This window comes from Emys orbicularis, chromosome 5, assembly GCF_028017835.1.
Source record: "Emys orbicularis isolate rEmyOrb1 chromosome 5, rEmyOrb1.hap1, whole genome shotgun sequence".
Classification (NCBI taxonomy): domain Eukaryota; kingdom Metazoa; phylum Chordata; order Testudines; family Emydidae; genus Emys; species Emys orbicularis.
This window is the reverse complement of record NC_088687.1, coordinates 8,501,601-8,519,090: the sequence shown is the minus strand read 5'-3', so window position 1 is coordinate 8,519,090 and position 17,490 is coordinate 8,501,601. Positions and strand designations below refer to the sequence as shown.

General features: G+C 44.8%; 1 protein-coding gene across 5 annotated transcripts in view; it reads left to right on the top strand.

Moving 5' to 3' along the window:
- The window catches only part of EPHA5 (EPH receptor A5), a 309,701-nt gene that overhangs the window by 43,300 nt on the left and 248,911 nt on the right, over positions 1-17,490 (top strand). For all 5 annotated transcript variants that reach the window (XM_065404779.1, XM_065404782.1, XM_065404780.1 and 2 more), the window contains exon 2: positions 5,774-6,437. In XM_065404779.1, coding sequence (XP_065260851.1) covers positions 5,774-6,437 — 664 coding nt within the window. The remainder of the gene's footprint in view (positions 1-5,773; positions 6,438-17,490) is intronic.

The window sequence follows — 17,490 nt, the reverse complement described above, 5'->3', positions numbered from 1 at the left end:
AGAGATAAGCAGCCTTAACTCATTAGCACTTCCTTTTCCTTTCCATCTCTGATGACAGCTCTATTTTTGATGGCAGGTGGGACCGATGCCACAGATTCTGATCTCAGCTGCAGTGCTGTAAATTGGCATATCCTGACCGCCGTCAATGGAGTTATGCCCCATTTACTTTGCTGCAACTGAGATCAGAATCTGGCTCAATTAATCTATTTCTGCTTGTATCTGCTCGCTTATGTTGTGTTAGCACTTGGAGGAAACAGGAAATATTGCTGGATTTAATTTTTATAGCTAAACAAATGAGCCTTCTATTTCTGTATATTCCCACAACCACAAATCCTAGATTTGTGTTATGAAAATCAGCTTAATTTCACAACAGCGGAGAGCCTGAGATGTGGGTGTTCTGAACACCAGTCTTGTGCAGATAGACAATAAGCAACATCATTCTGCAAATTTTCAACACTCCTTTAAGAAGAGCAATTGTTAGAAATTGTCAGATGGTGTAATGGTCAACTGTAGCAAAGTGTAATTACTTGGGAATGGAGCAAATTATACGGAGGGTCAGATGCTCTCTAAATATCATATTCGGGCCTCTACCATGCATCCACTGAAGTAAAATGCCTTGTTCTTCTATACCACTTTTCATCAGTAGTTCTCAAAGTTCACGCTTCACAAAGGAGGTCAGAATTAGTGCGCCTCCAGGAAATGGGCATCTTGAGGCACAAAGACAGGTTTCAGAGGGGCAGCCGTGTTAGTCTGTATCAGCAAAAAGAACGAGGAGTACTTGTGGCAATTTAGAGACTAACAAATTTATTTGAGCAACCACATACCACACAACAAAAAACACTAACCCGGGAACCTATCCTTGCAACAAAGCCCGTTGCCAACTCTGTCCACATATCTATTCAGGGGACACCATCATAGGACCTAATCACATCAGCCACACCATCCGGGGTTTGTTCACCTGCAGATCTACCAATGTGATATATGCCATCATGTGCCAGCAATGCCCCTCTGCCATGTATTGGCCAAACCGAACAGTCTCTATGCAAAAGAATAAATGGACACAAATCAGACATCAAGAATTATAACATTCAAAAACCAGTCAGAGAACACTTCAACCTCCCTGGTCACTCGATTACAGACCTCAAAGTCGCAATACTCCAACAGAAAAACTTCAAAAACAGACTCCAACGAGAAACTGCAGAATTTGATTTGCAAACTGGACACCATTAAATTAGGCTTGAATAAAGACTGGGAGTGGATGGGTCATTACACAAAGTAAAACCTATTTCCCCATGCTAATTTTTCCCCCTACTGTTACTCACACCTTCTTGTCAACTGTTGGAAATGGGCCATCCTGATTATCACTACAAAAGTTTTTTTTCTCCTGCTGATAATAGCCGACCTTAACTGATTACTCTTGTTATAGTTAGTATGGCAACACCCGTTTTTTCATGTCCTCTGTGTATATATATATTCCTACTGTATTTTCCACTCCATGCATCCGATGAAGTGGGTTCTAGCCCACGAAAGCTTATGCTCAAAAAAATGTGTTAGTCTCTAAGGTGCCACAAGTACTCCGGTTCTTTTTGAGGCACAAAGAGGCTTATCCAAGGTCACTGGCAGAGCTGCGAATAGAACTTAGGTCTTCTAAGTCCCACTCTAGTGCACTAACCCCTAGGCCTCACTGCCTCCCCAGCTTCAATGAGCATTGTCTTCACAAAAGTTTAAGGTCAGCCCTTTACAGCTCCTGCTCCCGGTCAAGGGAACAGTAAAACGTCCACTGATTTCCTTGGTGCAGGAGCTGACCCATAGAGCACCGTGCATACTCAGACATTCTCGCATGGGCATGCACACATATAGTAACCGTTCGTTGTCAGTAACAGTCTTTTCTAACTATGTATAAACTCGAAACCAGATTCAATGAATGGGACATCATCAACTCGAAAATCGCACTTTTATCAGCCGGCTGCAGTGCCAAGTCACACCTGATTTACTAGTGCCGAGAGAAGGGGGTGAAAAATCTCACTTTAATCATATGTCATGCACGTGTAAGGCTTTGTCAGATAGGGGTCTTATTTAGGGGGGCTGCTTCCAGAGTGAGGTGCCACGCACTGAGAGAAAAGGGGCTGACGCTGGCCCTGTAAGAGTAGATTTGATTGTGTCATGACAGCCACACCCTCACCAGGACAGGGGGCCCCAGTTTGCAGCTCCATGTACCCAGGAGGGTGAAGCAAGCCCTTCGTTCACGTTGCCAGCGTTCCAACCTTTCCTCCCAGATTGGTTCTGACACACAGTGTAACCTGACATAAATCCCCCGGATTCTGGGGGAGACTGTCGGCCTGTAGGGAGGGGAGCGGGGCCAGGAGGTGAGGGGAAGGCTAGAGAGAACCGAACAAGAAGAGAAAGTGCAGCGAGAGTGGGTATGTCTACACGGCAGTTGGGAGGTGTGACTCCAGCATGGGCAGAGGCCGCTCAGGTATGCACCCAGGGCCCCAGGTGGGCTTCGCAGCTATTCCCCAACCTAACTTTCATCCAGCTGGATTAAAGCCAGCTTGGGTCTATCCACACCTGCTGTACTCGCCCACTGGGCTGCCGCATAGACATAGCCGGGGAGGGAGTGGTGGACGGAGGGGACAAAAGGCTCTGCCTACTGTGGTTTTACAGCTTCTCCTTTCAGCAGTCCGGCAGCCCGTTGTGTTTTCCTCTCATGTATTTCCTTCTCTTTCATTGAAAATGCATGTCAAAAATTTCATGAAAAAAATCAGCCTGGTGATACTATCTTGGGGGTGGTTTCTGTCACCTCTGCCCTGAAATAATACCCTGGTGCTGAAGGCTTCAGACAATATGTGCTATAAACAGACCTTTAGCCTTAGAGTGTATTCAGCCCATGATGTGGCTATCACTTGTTACCAGGGTCTGCCTCATGTTCACATTATACTCTATGTACTTTGATTCCTTGCAATGAGGCATTGGCCAATATAATCAGACGCAAACATCAAAACTGAACAACCCCGAGAGTCAGCACCGGCTCTAGGTTTTTTGCTGCCCCAAGCAAAAAAAATTTTGGCCGCCCCCCCCCCCCCCTTTTTTGTCTTTTACACATTTGCTCTTTGCAATTTTTTTTGGTTTGTTCCTATTATTTAGGAAACTGGAGAGAAGATGCAGGGTTGCATGGAAAGACACTGGGCAGTAGAAGAGTAATGTAGGATTTTAATGTTGTCAGTGAGCTTATCACAGAGTGAGACTTTATGTGTTTAAACATACGTGTATTATTGTGAGGTGCCTCTGACGTTGCAAGATGAAAAAGCAGCAGAGATTGATCCTGGGTTACTGGAGCACACCAAAGCACCTTGGGTGCTAGAAAGGGGAAAGCGTAGGGAGAAAAACTTAAGGCTCTTTGGATCCGCTTCTCATCCTGAGTCAACTCCTTCCGGTGACAGTTTTCTCAGCCCCAGACCCCCCTGAGCCAGGCTTGCGGCTCAGATCACAGCCTGGAGAACAAAAGCCACAATCAGGGACGGGGCTAAAGAGCAGATGTATGCACAGTGCGGGGGAGGAGGGGAGGAGCGGGTGAAGTTCTGTCCAGCTGCGCGAACCGCCTGGATGTAGAAATACCTGACGGGCAACATGAGCTCCGCTTCCGGACCGGGACTCCAAACCAGGCTCTTCTCTGCACTGACAGGGGCTGGAGGAGCCTCCGCCACTTGCAAGAGCAGCAGGAGGAGAAGCTGCAGCGGCAGAGCCTCTCCCAGCAGCAGCTGCTGCCATGATGGGAGCACAGAGGCACAGCTGCACCCCATCCTCCTGCCCGGCACAGAGGTGCTGGGGGTTTATCCCCCTCCGCGCTCGCCCCACCAGCCAGTTCCTCGCTGAGTCCCATGGCGCCCTACTTTGATGGTCGTGTGGCAAAAAGTGCACCTAGTTGCAAAAGGGGAGGGTTGCTATTCCTGTCCTCACACGGACTCCCAGCAAAAAAAATTTAAAAAAGCAGGGGGGCAGAGTGCCGCCCCTTCGAAAGTGCTGCCCCAAGCACATGCTTGGAGTGCTGGTACCTCGGCCCTGCCGAGAGTAAATGAAAGAGATCTTAGGAATTAGATCCTTCCAGGTGAACAGATCAAAAGTAGGAGAAATGAGCAACACTGAACACATCGTTAGCTCTTCCAAGGCTCCCGTCTGCAGCACCGTATCACTTAGTGGATTGATCGGGTCTTTAAATGTGACACTTCAGTTGTGAAAAGCAGAGAGAACTTGGATGCTAGCGGAAAGCAGACTTCAGCGGTGTAGAGTGTTATTCTAGGTGCTATCTCTGTGCCGCTTGCAGCTGTGCAGTTGGCTAACATTCCTTCAAAGTGGTACATTTAAAAATAATTTGAAATGAGAAACGTTGCTAGACAATCCTCAATAATGGCTTGATTGTGACTATACCTGGTGCCCTGCATAAGAAGCAATGAGTAGTGGACAATCCCTGGAGTAGTCCAGCGGTCACAATTCATCCCGTTTTGCTCTAGGGGAAGTAATCTGCTATGGATTTATATTGATAGCAGATTACTTCTCTCTTTGCTCTGACTTGCCATATTCCATGCCCCTCTCTGCCCATTCCCTGCCCACCTGTATGGAAGGGAAGAGTGGACCTGAGGAATCTGCTATTCTTCCTATGCACTGGTCAGTGATGCTGTGGGAATAAATGGGGGACCCTTATACACCTTCACTCCACTGCCTGGCTGCATAGAGCAAGCCATAGTCTTGCCTTAAATACTGCAACTCTTTCAATGCGGTTGCTTAACAAACCAATACTTAACAAAAGCAACAATAAAAAAGAATTTTTGACCAGTTCTCACTTGTTTCCAAACAGAAGGCCTTACTCAGGGCTTGGCTACACTTGCGAGTTAGAGCGCATTAAAGCAGCCCCAGGTGCCCTAGCTCACGACCCATCCACACTGGCAAGGCACGTAGAGCGCTCTGACTCCAGGGCTAGAGTGCTCCTGGTACTCCACCTCGGCGAGAAGCATCACGCTTGGTGCGCCTCGGGTGAAACGCCTGGGTGACAGTGTGAATGAGGTGTTGCATTACTGCGCTCTGATCGGTCTCTGGAAACGTCCTATAATCCCCTGAAATCAAGTGGCCACTCTTGTCATTGTTTTGGAATCGCTGCAGGAATGGGGATATCAAAGCAAACCATTACTGTGGAATGCTGTGTGTGAGAGAGAGAGGCGAGGGGGGGGGGGGGGGAGAAGGGGATCTGCTGCTGTCTGAATTTACAAGACAGCATGCTGACATGCTCTGAGCCCCCCCAAAACCCACTCTCTCTCCCCCCACATACACACAACACACTCCCTGTCACACTCCACCCCACTCCACCCCCATTTGAAAAGCACGCTGCAGCCACTTGCATGCTGGGATAGCTACCACAATGCACTGCTCTCTCTGGCCGCTGTAAGTGCTGCAAATGTGGCCACGCCAGTGCGCTTGTAGCTGTCAGTGTGGACAGACTGCAGCGCTTTCCCTACTGCGCTCTACGAGGGCCGGTTTAACTCACAGCGCTCTACAGCTGCAAGCGTAGCCCTGCCCTCAGTGGCCTTTATGTTCAGTAGAAATCTGTCCTCTGACTTTGTGGGGCATTGGGTCAGGCCTAGGGTATGGAAATCATTTTAACATTCTCATTTCTTCCAGCAGTGCAGCTCTCTTGCAAGAAAGTTAAGATTTTTAGGGATTTGTGGCTTGCTTGCTTTTTTTGTTTTTTTTTTTTTAAGTAATCCTCTCTCTTTTTGCACAGTGGGAAGAAATTGGTGAGGTGGATGAAAATTATGCTCCAATACACACATATCAAGTGTGCAAAGTAATGGAACAGAATCAGAACAACTGGCTGCTGACTAGCTGGATCTCCAATGAAGGAGCCTCCCGGATCTTCATTGAACTCAAGTTCACTCTGAGGGACTGTAACAGTCTTCCAGGAGGACTCGGGACTTGCAAAGAGACTTTCAATGTGTATTACTTTGAATCGGACGACGCAGATGGAAGGAACGTCAAAGAAAACCAGTACATCAAGATCGACACCATTGCCGCGGATGAGAGCTTCACAGAGCTCGACCTTGGAGACCGAGTCATGAAACTGAACACCGAGGTCAGAGATGTTGGGCCTCTGACCAAAAAGGGATTTTACTTGGCTTTCCAGGATGTAGGTGCCTGCATCGCCCTGGTGTCCGTGCGAGTGTATTACAAAAAGTGCCCTGCCGTTATACGTAACCTGGCCCTCTTTCCCGACACCATCACTGGGGCAGATTCCTCCCAGCTGCTGGAAGTGTCGGGCTCCTGTGTGAACCACTCTGTGACCGATGAGCCTCCAAAGATGCACTGCAGTGCAGAAGGGGAATGGCTGGTGCCCATTGGAAAATGCATGTGTAAGGCAGGGTACGAGGAGAAGAACAGGACCTGTCAAGGTAAGAATTTGCAAGGGAAACTGGTGCTCTGGTTTTGCACGACACACATCTTGGGCCATATTCGGGTACGCTCCTTCACGCTGCAGAGTACCATATGTCATAGATCATCTCACTGAAGTCAGCGGACCTGGTTCTCATTCACCAGAGCCATGGAAAGAGGCTGTAATTTACTCCTCGTTAAAGGCTCTTTCCACTGCCAGAGTGCTGTGAGTGTGGAGAATCTGCCCAGTAGTGGTACTTGTGGCGTAACGTGCTATTCGGTGTGAATGAGGGGATCAGAATCTGGCCCATTATAATGGTTATATATATATATGTATTTAACTTTGGCATTTTCGGATGATAAAATGTTTAAAGGTTTGTTTTCTCCCTTCTGGACTACTGCTTGGAAGCGTTACAGTTTGTTTTCAAAATCAAGACATAATTTATTATATGTAAATTAATATAAATGTCTCTCTCTCCTTTTAGTTCTCAGTAAAAAGCAAGAAAAGGGAAGTTTCATATAATGGGAATTGTCTACTTTGTCTTGCAGTTGCTTTGTGGTGCTCAGCTGTTCAAAGTTAAAATATGATCTTAGACTCGGATCCGGAAAAAGCTCCCACATGTGCAGAACTTTGCTTACTTCAACCATAAATACATCTCAGGGTCAGGGCCTTAGCTAAGACATGTATTTAATGGCAACTAAGTATCTTAAAATAGGACTTTTAAATAAATCCAATATAAAACAATGTAGAATTTGCTGGAACATTGTTGTATTATAACACGCTTGTTTTGTTTTTTTTAAATTACACTTCAATTTTAAGTGTATAATAGGTGGTTTATTAGAAAACTATTTGGTGATAACGCAGACAGAAGGCCATTTCAATGCAATTTGTTGTTTACTAGTGGCTTTTTTGCATTATTATTTGTAAATTGTAATTTGAATGCGCATACTGCCTTGTAACTTGAAGATATTTTCTCATTCTGGCTGCTGGCCTGCATGTTGTTAATGGTCTGTTGGTGTGTAGGGTAGCCTCCCTTTGAGTTTACAGACCATGTTGAGTTCGCTTTCCTCCTGCCTGAAATAAGTGTGAGTTTGTGGTGAGTAAGGAGAGTAGGACATGTGCCCATGGTGGGTTCTCGTTGGATATGTATCAAACAAGGGTCCTGATCATGCAGTTGTTGATCACACAAAACTCCACTGAAGTCTTTGGGAGAAACCCAGAGATAGCTGTGGTCCCTTTTACAAGTCTCCTAGAAGGGAGGGAGTAGAGAAGTTTACTTTTGGGGGAAAGGTCTTTCGTTATAAGGAAACCCTGCTTTTACTAGTGTAGCTTTAGCGCCCTCGTGGCCAAGATGGAGGCTGCTCTGCGGGCAGCTCTGGCCAAGAGAAGGCGTGCACAGGAAAAATTCCTTTCACCCTGGGGCACCTGTTCCAAAAGGGGCCATGTTTTCTAAACCCCAGAGGGGTTACACTAGGATGTTCCTCTCTCTGAACACCCCGCAGATACTTTGTTCCTCCCTTGCCCTGATAATGAATTCCCCACCTGTGGGGGAGGTGCGTCTGGCTTAGCATTTGGCACAAGAGGAACCAAGCAGCACCAGCCAAAATGGAGGAAATCTTGATTGCTGCAGGCAAGGGAATGTAGCCAGACATACTGGCAAGAACCTGCCTGCCTGCTAAACATATTGCCCCAAGATAGCAAGCATTGATTGGGCGCCATGTGATGGGCACTTCCGCTGGTTACTGAGCCACTGATTCCCCTCCCCTCCTGCACTCACTGCTCCGTTGGCTACCAGAGCTGCTGCTCTGTTCTGCTTTGGCTTTATTGGATCTTCCCGGGCTGCTGCCGTCAGCAGCAGCCATGAAAATTATCCAGACTAACAGCTACCGACTTTAAATAAACCAAAACCTTGTCACTGGCCTTGAAAAGCTGGCCAGGGCCACAGAGAAGCTGTAGACCAGGGCAACCTCTCGTGTGGGTGCAGTAGAACGGTATTAGTATCATAGTGCCCCTTCCTGTAGGAGAATAGCTATGCCAGTATGAACACTTTTATGCCAGTGTAACTGCGTCACAGTAAGGAGGTGGCACTGCTTTAACTATACTGGTATAATTAAGCAGTAGCGCTCAGTCCTTAATTCCCTTGCAAGTCAGAGGCATTTAGGATCCTGGGGCCCAGACCCTCACTGGTATGTAGGTGCCAAACTCCTGCTGAAACCATGGGGCGTTGGATGCCTACATATCTCAGAGGATCTGGGCCTGAGCTTTAATGTAGGTTTGAACTACATAATACAGATTATTTTGCAGCTAAACTCTGCACTGGAACAATACCCTGGTGTGTTTCTACCACAGAAGAACCCGAATGTGTTTATTGGCATTTCCCCTCCAAAGATAACGTTCACTGAGTCATAACATCTTGTCTGGCCAATAGCAGACTACATTCTTTTGTTAGAGATGATGCAAATGTCACTCACCCTCACAAACGTGAGGGAACAATTGAAATCCCTTCTGTCTAAAAATCATTAATTGGCAATGATATCTTCAATTCATCATCTTGTCATCAGGATGCTTTACGAAGGAGGCACCAACAGCAGCAGCCGAGCAATTTGTATCACTTGGGACATTCAGGCGACACATATGACATGGCTTAATCTCATTATATAATTCAGTTATTATTTCAAATAACATGGGCAGTCAAACGGTATTTATCTAACAAACAAAACTTCTTGTATTTTACACCTCATTCTGCAACTCGGCCAATTTATCATCAGCTGTCATGAGATAACCAGTGATAAATTGTGACCATGTGGGAAAATGCTAGTGAAAAGCCCTGTGCACAAGGGTCATTATTCACATGAATAAATTGCTGCACGTGCGAATAATAAAAATGAAAGGTAGCACTCCCCCTGTGGGTACATTGCTTTCCACAGTATTGATTGGGCACAGTATCCTATTTTTTTTGGCTCGGTTATGTTAGCCCTGGTTCAATGGGTTCTTAAAAGCATCTCTGACAATATTCACTTGTCTGTCGTACCAAGTTTCAGTTTTGGTTGGTGATATTTAGCCATTCTTGTGCAGGCCTCATCAGGGAGTGCATTTCAGTTGGCAAAGGGCCAGATCCTAAGCTGGTGTAAATTGATGGTAGCTCCACTGAAATCAATGGAGCTTTGCTGATTTACACCATCTTAGGATCTGGCCCAAATGACACTTTCTAATCTTTTTTTTTTCTTATCTGCTTCCTGCATCTGAATATCTGTATATTTTACTGTGACTGCAATTTTGATATTTTTACTGCATGCATCTGGACTCCCTATTGCGGAGTTACATAAGGAGCTGATATTCCTTGAAAAGTGATTATGTAAAAAGGGCACCTTCTGGTTCAGCAGATCTGTTCCCTGCATGTATTCAGCTTTATCGTCCCATTTTAGTAACAAGCAATATGGTTTTGTTACTTTTTACTGCTTTAAACACTGCAGAACCAACACAGCTTAAAGGGAGGGCATTTCTTTCCTGTCTTCCTTGTGTGCTGTCAGTAGAATTGTCTACCAAGTTCCAGTTATGCAGCCTGCCAGTTAAACCTGTGTTATCCTACTGGCAACAATGGGGTTACACAACTGTAATTGAGGACATGGGCCCAAATCCTCAAAGGTATTTAGGTGATCTACCACTGGGGGTTGAACACCTAAATACCTTAGAAAATCTAGGCTTTAATCTGGGCTACAGAACCTTTTTTTCTGGTACACATGACGGGGAGAAAACCCAGCTTGACTTTCAGATCCCAGGTTAAATTTGCAAGGCTGCTAGGTAGAAAAGACATATTTTTTACCAGTAAACCCTGAGTAACCAGAATGGAAATGATTGGAATGCAGTGAACACAAGCCCTGCAATGCCATTTTCTTACAATCAGTTTTCAGAGTAGAGTCACAAATATTTGAGAATTAAAGAAACTGAACTACACCAAGGAACAATGATGAATTCAAAGGAACACAATGACCTCTTTTCCAGTTTCCAGTGTGTACTGCAGCTCTAAGTGGCATGAGACAGTGGTAAAAGTAGGAAGCCAATTTTAGCCAACTTGAAACAGGAATGCACTGTAATTATACAGTATCTTGCAAAATAATGGGAAAAAAATTAAGCAAAATCTTATTTTAATGCCAGTCTTTACAAGGGAAGAACTTCTTTGGAAATGACTGGGGGACAATGTGTGTGCTTTCGAAAGGAATTGCCAACTGAAGAAATATTTTGTAGTTTAATTTTTTTACAACTAGGAATGTTTAAACAGCTTTATTTTCTTGAAATATGATCTAACCCAATTATTATTTCATTGTTTCTAAGTCAACTTGCTGAAGCAATATTTTTCATCCAAACTTTTTTCTTTGCTTACTGTTCATTATTTCTGTTCAAATTCATGCTAGTTATTGCCAAGAAAGAAGTGGATTCTTAGTCAGAAACAAAGTCCTCAGCAAAAAAAATCCATGTTGACAAATTTCTCCTTTGGATTTAATTAAAAGTCATTGACAAAGGTATCCAAGTTCCCATAGTTCAAAAGTTTACCTGCTGAATCAACTCCCAGGTGATTTTGTTGCTGGCTTACTCAGAGGCAAAGCAAAGTTACTAATCTTCAGCAGACAGTGCTGCAATCGAGGAGCTGTTTGAAATGACTTCTCCGTGCCTTGCTTGCTTATCGAGTAGTGGAAAGAGATTTAGCCAGAGACTGCGGCCTTTGCAGCTGTGTTGGAAGGGAACTGGTGCAAAGCGGCGTGGCTGCAGCAGTGGTATCAGAGGGCGCAGTGCCTGTGGAGGGCTGAGGCAGACAGCAGACGTGTGTGTGTTTAGTGTACGCACTTCCCATTAGGGTTGAAGCTGGATTGCTAATGAGCATGACCCTCTACAGCTAGGTTGTCTTTGGGTGTAGGCCACTCATGTTGAGCTCAGTGAGTGGAAACAGGATATTCTGGGTAAAATCCAGGCCCCATTAAAACCAGTGGGAATTTTGCCCCAGATCAGATTGGCAGAGACCCTGGGAGGGTTTGCCTTCCTTTGCAGCATGGAGCAGGGTCACCTGCTGGTTTAAACTAGTGTAAATGGTGGATTCTCTGTAACTTGAAGTCTTTAAATCATGTTTTGAGGACTTCAGTAACTCAGGCAGAGGTTAGGGGTCTGTTACAGGAGTGGGTAGGTGAAGGTCTGTGGCCTGCGATGTGCAGGAGGTCTCACCACCTCCAGTGCAGGAGTGGGTATGGAAGGGGGGGAGAGGGATAGCTCAGTGGCTTTGAGCATTGACATGCTAAACCCAGGGTTGTGAGTTCAATCCTTGAGGGGGCCATTTAGGTATCTGGGGCAAAAATCTGTCTGGGGATTGGTCTTGCTTTGAGCAGGGGGTTGGACTAGATGACCTCCTGATATTCTAAGGGGAAAGCATTTTCCCTGTCCCCTCTCTTGCACCACCCATATAAGAGCTTCTACATTCTGGCTTTAAAGTTTAAACTGTGGATCATTGTCAAAGCGAAAAACACTGAAGAATATGGGAGTATTCCCATTTGGGACAACTCACGTGAGAAAGGCAAGCAAGATTTCCCCTAGAGGGATAATGGATAGCAAGCAAAGTCCAGTGGATTAAAAAAACAAACCATGGTTTAATTGTTCTACTGGGAGGTGATTGCATAGCAAGGAAAAACAGTGATGGAAATACACGGTACATGGAAAATACTGAATTCGGAAATAGTGCCAAGACTACAGGGAGTTCGGTGCTTATCATTCATACTTCTGGTGCATTTTTGTGATTAAAACAAAATTGGCCGGGAGTGCAGCATATTAGGTGTTCATATAATTATGAGCTGAAGAGCCTAGTTAATTTTAATTAGGCACACTACCAACCAGCATCAAAGTAGCTGAGCTTTTGGCTGTGTTGTGTGTTTTAGTTTTTTTAAACATGAAGAAAATGACATGACTGTCGCTTTTCAGCAAAGTGGCGGTTATCGCTGAAGTGGGAATGGTTTGTTCTGTAGAGTTGTGTGCGTTCTGGGGTTGATATATTCAATAAAAGCAGTTGAGTGTTTTCCTGAAATCAAACTCGTATCACAGCAGGATTGATTAAATATTGCTTTATTCTTTGTTTTATTTTGCACATGAATAGGGCTTAGTTATAGGAAACGTGATTGGAGTATACACACTATGCCACAAATGTAGTTAGTATGGTAATGACTCCTAATGACTTTGAAGATCTCTTTCTCATTCTGTAGCAGCACACCCTAGCAGAGGAGATTTGGAACCATTACTTTGTCTAATTTAACCTTATTGTTCCATGCAATCTGATTTACTATGCAACCACCTCCCGGTACAACAATTAGCCCCCTGCCCCCACCTTGTTGTTATCCCTTGGATTATAGATTAAACAATACGATTACAATAGGTGAAATGAAGGATCAAAATTTGCTCGGCAAGTTTGAAGTGCAAATGTCATATTTACTTATAAACCAAAAGACAATTTACAATCCTCAAATTGGGCAGATTCCAGGTTATGTGTATATGTTTGTTCCCAGATAAACTGCTTAGTTTTAGCTGAATACAGATCTCCGAGAAGACTTGAATGAAGGCCTCCTTGTAGCAAAGCAAAATTCTTTAGAGAGTATTATGGCATAGGGAGAGGTGATGTGGAAGACAATACATGTCAGTCATGGTGCCTCCCAGTTCATATGGCTGTGGTCTTCCTTGACCTTTCAGCTGCTTTTTCAGGTACAATTTTCAAGAACAATCTGACTCCACAAACTTTACATCAGGTATTAAAATCAGTGGTACTATTGTATGTTGTGATCCTCATGAAGTAGGTTTTCAGTTTTGTGCGTCTTATTATAGTAGCGCTTAGCAGTAGTTAATGACGTGATGACATTTCAACTATAAAACTTCCTCTTTGCAGGGCTTTATATCTTGGCCATTTTAACGTGCATTGGGCCCACATTGGTGCTGGAATTCTGGCTCTGTTGATGTCAATCAGAGTTTTGCCATCTGTGACAAAGTGGGAATGTTCATAATGTTTTCTCTGAATACTGTGTGGGCGCCTCAGTTTCCCCTATGCAATTCTTAAGTATCTAGGTGGTGGGAGAAGGGGATGTGATTGTTGCAGAGCCCTAGAGGGCAGATGTGATGCTGGGTGGACAGAAAATGGCTGACACTCTGTCTCCTGGCAACTAATGGCCTGGGCCCCTCCTCTGCAAAGGTGCCAGCTGAAGGTGTTGGAGAACAAAGAGATCAGGTGACCTCCTGGCCCAGGAAAGGGACAAAGCCCAGAGGAGGAGGGGCTGGAGAGTTTTTCAGTTTGGGGCTGGCTGGGGACATGGAGTGAGTGCAGACATGGGTGTCTGGCTCACTGCCTCCCAAAATGGACGTGGCTGAGGGGTCCTGTTCTCTGTACCTACGAGCTCTGTTTTAGACCATGTTCCTGTCATCTAATAAACCTCTGTTTTACTGGCTGGCTGAGAGTCATGTCTGACTGCGAAGTTGGGGTGCGTGCAGGACCCTCTGGCTTCCCCAGGACCCCGCCTGGGCGGACTCGCTGTGGGAAGCGCACGGAGGGGCATATGCTGAATGCTCCGAGGTCAGACCCAGGAAGGTGAAGCCGTGTGAGCTTCTTGCCCTGAAGACAGTCTGCTCACAGAGATGAGACTCCCCCAGAGTCCTGACTGGCTTCGTGGGGAGCAGTTCCCGAGCATCGCTCGGGGACTCCATGACACCATCGACTTCATTGGAGGCAGGATTTTGCCCTAAGTGTAGAATTTTGCAGCTCGCATTTTATTTTGTTTCATTGCACAATATTGCCTTAAACAAGTTACACTGTTTTATAGGATGAACATGTAATATAGATACTCTCAGCACATAATGGGGCAAATTGTCTTCTGATTTAAACAGGCATAATTCCAGGGACTTCACTAGAGTTTTGGCCTTTTTGATCATGAGATAAGTTATCCTTACATAAACATGGAGGCAATGATAGACCGCTCAGAGCTAAGGTGTCATTGAGAGTGGCACTTATTTCACATGTTGACGACTGAATTTAGTCTTTGACTTTATCACAATAGCTCTTCAGAGGACAATTGAATGTTCTGTGAAAGTTTTTAGAAATATCTTTACTGACTTGGGCATTGGAAATTTTTTAACACAATTCCCTTATAAACTTGGGCCCAGACCACATTTCTTTGGCTCCCTGTAATTAACAAAAATAGTTGCCACAAATTCTAAACATCATACCTCAAGACATGCTGACCATTTCAAATGTTAAAATTAAACACAAGAAATGGCATTCCCCTTATTTATTATTATTTTGTTACTTGTATTGCAGTAACGCCTCTGAGCCCCAGTCCTGGGCCAGGACCTCATGGTTGTAGGTGCTATGCAAACACAAAACATATACCTAAAATGGACCTAAACTGACACAACTGCCCAGATCCACGAGCTACCTCCCTTTTCCAATCCCCCCACCCCGAGCCTGCCTCTATAGACATTTATTCAGGAAAAAAAGACGTTTGAGGGGTTAGGATGTAAGGAGGCCACATCTAGCAGGAAGAAAATACGGTAGTCAAGATGGGAAGACAATAGAGGGACAAGGTGGGTGAAGTAGTAACTTTTATTAGACCAAATAATTGTATAAATAGAGAAGCAGGTACAATAGAATTACAGGTCATATATCAGAGCTGTTAGCAGGCAGATTTCTAGACCAGGGTGATATGGGAGAAAATAAAGGGCTGGTAAAGTCAAAGCAAAGATGAGATGTATGTTGAATCGGTGCTAACTGTGGGCCTTAGTTGAGAATGATCTTTGAGCTGTTTAATAGCATGTTGGCATTTTAGATGAGTGACATTTCAATGTAACTTGAGAAACAGTTAATACAGACTGTTAACAAAACTTGCTAGTTAACATAAATCAAGTCACATGTACTCTGTATACCACGTGTGACTGCAATAGGGGGCATTTTCATAATAAGTGCCTAAGAAAGTAAAATGCCTTCAGTGCTGAAACTTGGACTGCAGTTAACCATATCGGAGAATTCTCTAGCTTTTGGAAGTTTGACTGTTACAGTAGTTTAATAGGTTTTTTTTTTTTAAACTGCATAATATGTGCTTAAGGGTATAGTCAAGCAAAGTGTGACTGAAACAGAAGATTTTCTAAAAATAGAAGCCTAAAGCTGGGTTCTTAAATCTTTACATAGGGCTTGTCTACACTGCCACTTACAGCGCTGAAACTTTCCTCGCTCAGGGGTGTGAACCCCCCCCCCCCCCCCGAGTGATGTACATTTCAGCTCTGTAAAGTGACAGAGTAGACAGTGCACCAGCTCCTCCCCTCACGGCAGCGCTTTAACGTCGGCTATGTAGACGTATCCTTAGGTCGAAACGTGATCTTCTACTAGGATGTGCCAAACACCTAGTAACTCCGCCTGAAGTCAATGGGAGCTGCTGGGAGCTCGGCACGTCTGAAAATCAAGCCATTTACGTGCCTAAATCAGGCTCCGGTTTTTGAAAATCTTACCCTAGATGTGCATATTCTGAGACTGAGTCTCATTTACACGAAAGCCCGTTTATAGCTCTCTGGCAGTATAAAGGCGTCTGCACTGCCAGAGCGGTAGAAAGAGGCCTGAGGGTAACAGAGAGTCAGGTGGTTAGTGTATATATGCAAATATAGATCCTAAATGAATCATAGAATCATAGAATATCAGGGTTGGAAGGGACCTCAGGAGGTCATCTAGTCCAACCCCCTGCTCAAAGCAGGACCAATCCCCAACTAAATCATCCCAGCCAGGGCTTTGTCAAGCCAGGCCTTAAAAACCTCTAAGGAAGGAGATTCCACCACCTCCCTTGCGTTCTACTATATAGGTTATATCTGTGCACAGGTAGTAAATGACTGATACAGACTGCATGAAATGGGTGTCCATAGGAAGGCAACGATGAGCTTATTGTTCTTGTGAGTCAAGGTTACCGTTCACTGAGTGAAGAGCATGCCTGCCATGTGGTCCTAGGGCCCCTTTGCTATAATGAATGATATATTTGATGTATTACATGGGGTTGGAATGGTCTGTCATCCAGTCGCAAGCAATAATGGAGATCGCTATCATCATGTTCCAAAGCCGTCTGGAAGGGAAGTGTTTTAATTACTGCAGAGTGAATGGAAAAGCTGCTCCCTAGGACAGAGAGGGGGATGTGACGATTTGGCATTCGGTGAAAGTACCCTGCGGGTTGCAGCTTCCCAGTGAGTGAGTGGCTTTGCAGATAGCCGATTGCCCAGATCGCATTAGAGGCATGACTATGGACTTCCGGATAACAGGAGCCAAATCAATGATCTGTGTTTGTTAAAGGGATGCCAAGGAGCCTAGAGCATGGGGCACAAGCCTTTGTTACATTAGTGGAAATCAGAATCAATCCATCACATTAATTACTGCGAGAAATCCATCCCGTGGGGTGGGGCGGGGGGAATTCAAGGTGATGCATGCAACTGAAGGATGGGTGGGACTGTGATTATTAATTGTGAGGTCCTTGAACACTGTGATACTGTATCTCTGCATATGTTTGCACATTGCAGAGCATGCTGTCCACACTGGATCGATAACAAATAAACGCAACCATTCTGAGCAGCAAGCGTGTCTAAAAGTTACCAGGAAACTCATCAGTGACCTTGACAAAAATGAAATCACGTTAATTTCCAGTGTACCCTGCTGTATATTCCAGGTCTCATGGTTGTACAAAGGTATATGAAAGTCTGGTAAATGGGTTTTTAATGCAGCACGAGGAGATTTTTGGACGTCTCCTTGAATTCTGTGAAAACTGTTAACATTTTTCCTTTCCCCCCACAGACCATTCTATTTTATTTTGGTCTGAGCATCCGTGCCATCTCTCTGCTGGCCTTTATTATTTATTTATTTATTGTAAGACTTTTTAGAAGAGTTTTTACATTCTTTTGTGCCCTCACAGTTCAAGCATGATTTAATAGGTCATAACTAGTTTGCTTAACTGGGCTTGATTGTTTTACACACTTCCACCAAAGCAGGGCGGTCGGCTTTCCAGGCATACTCTGCTGCCCAGACAAATGAC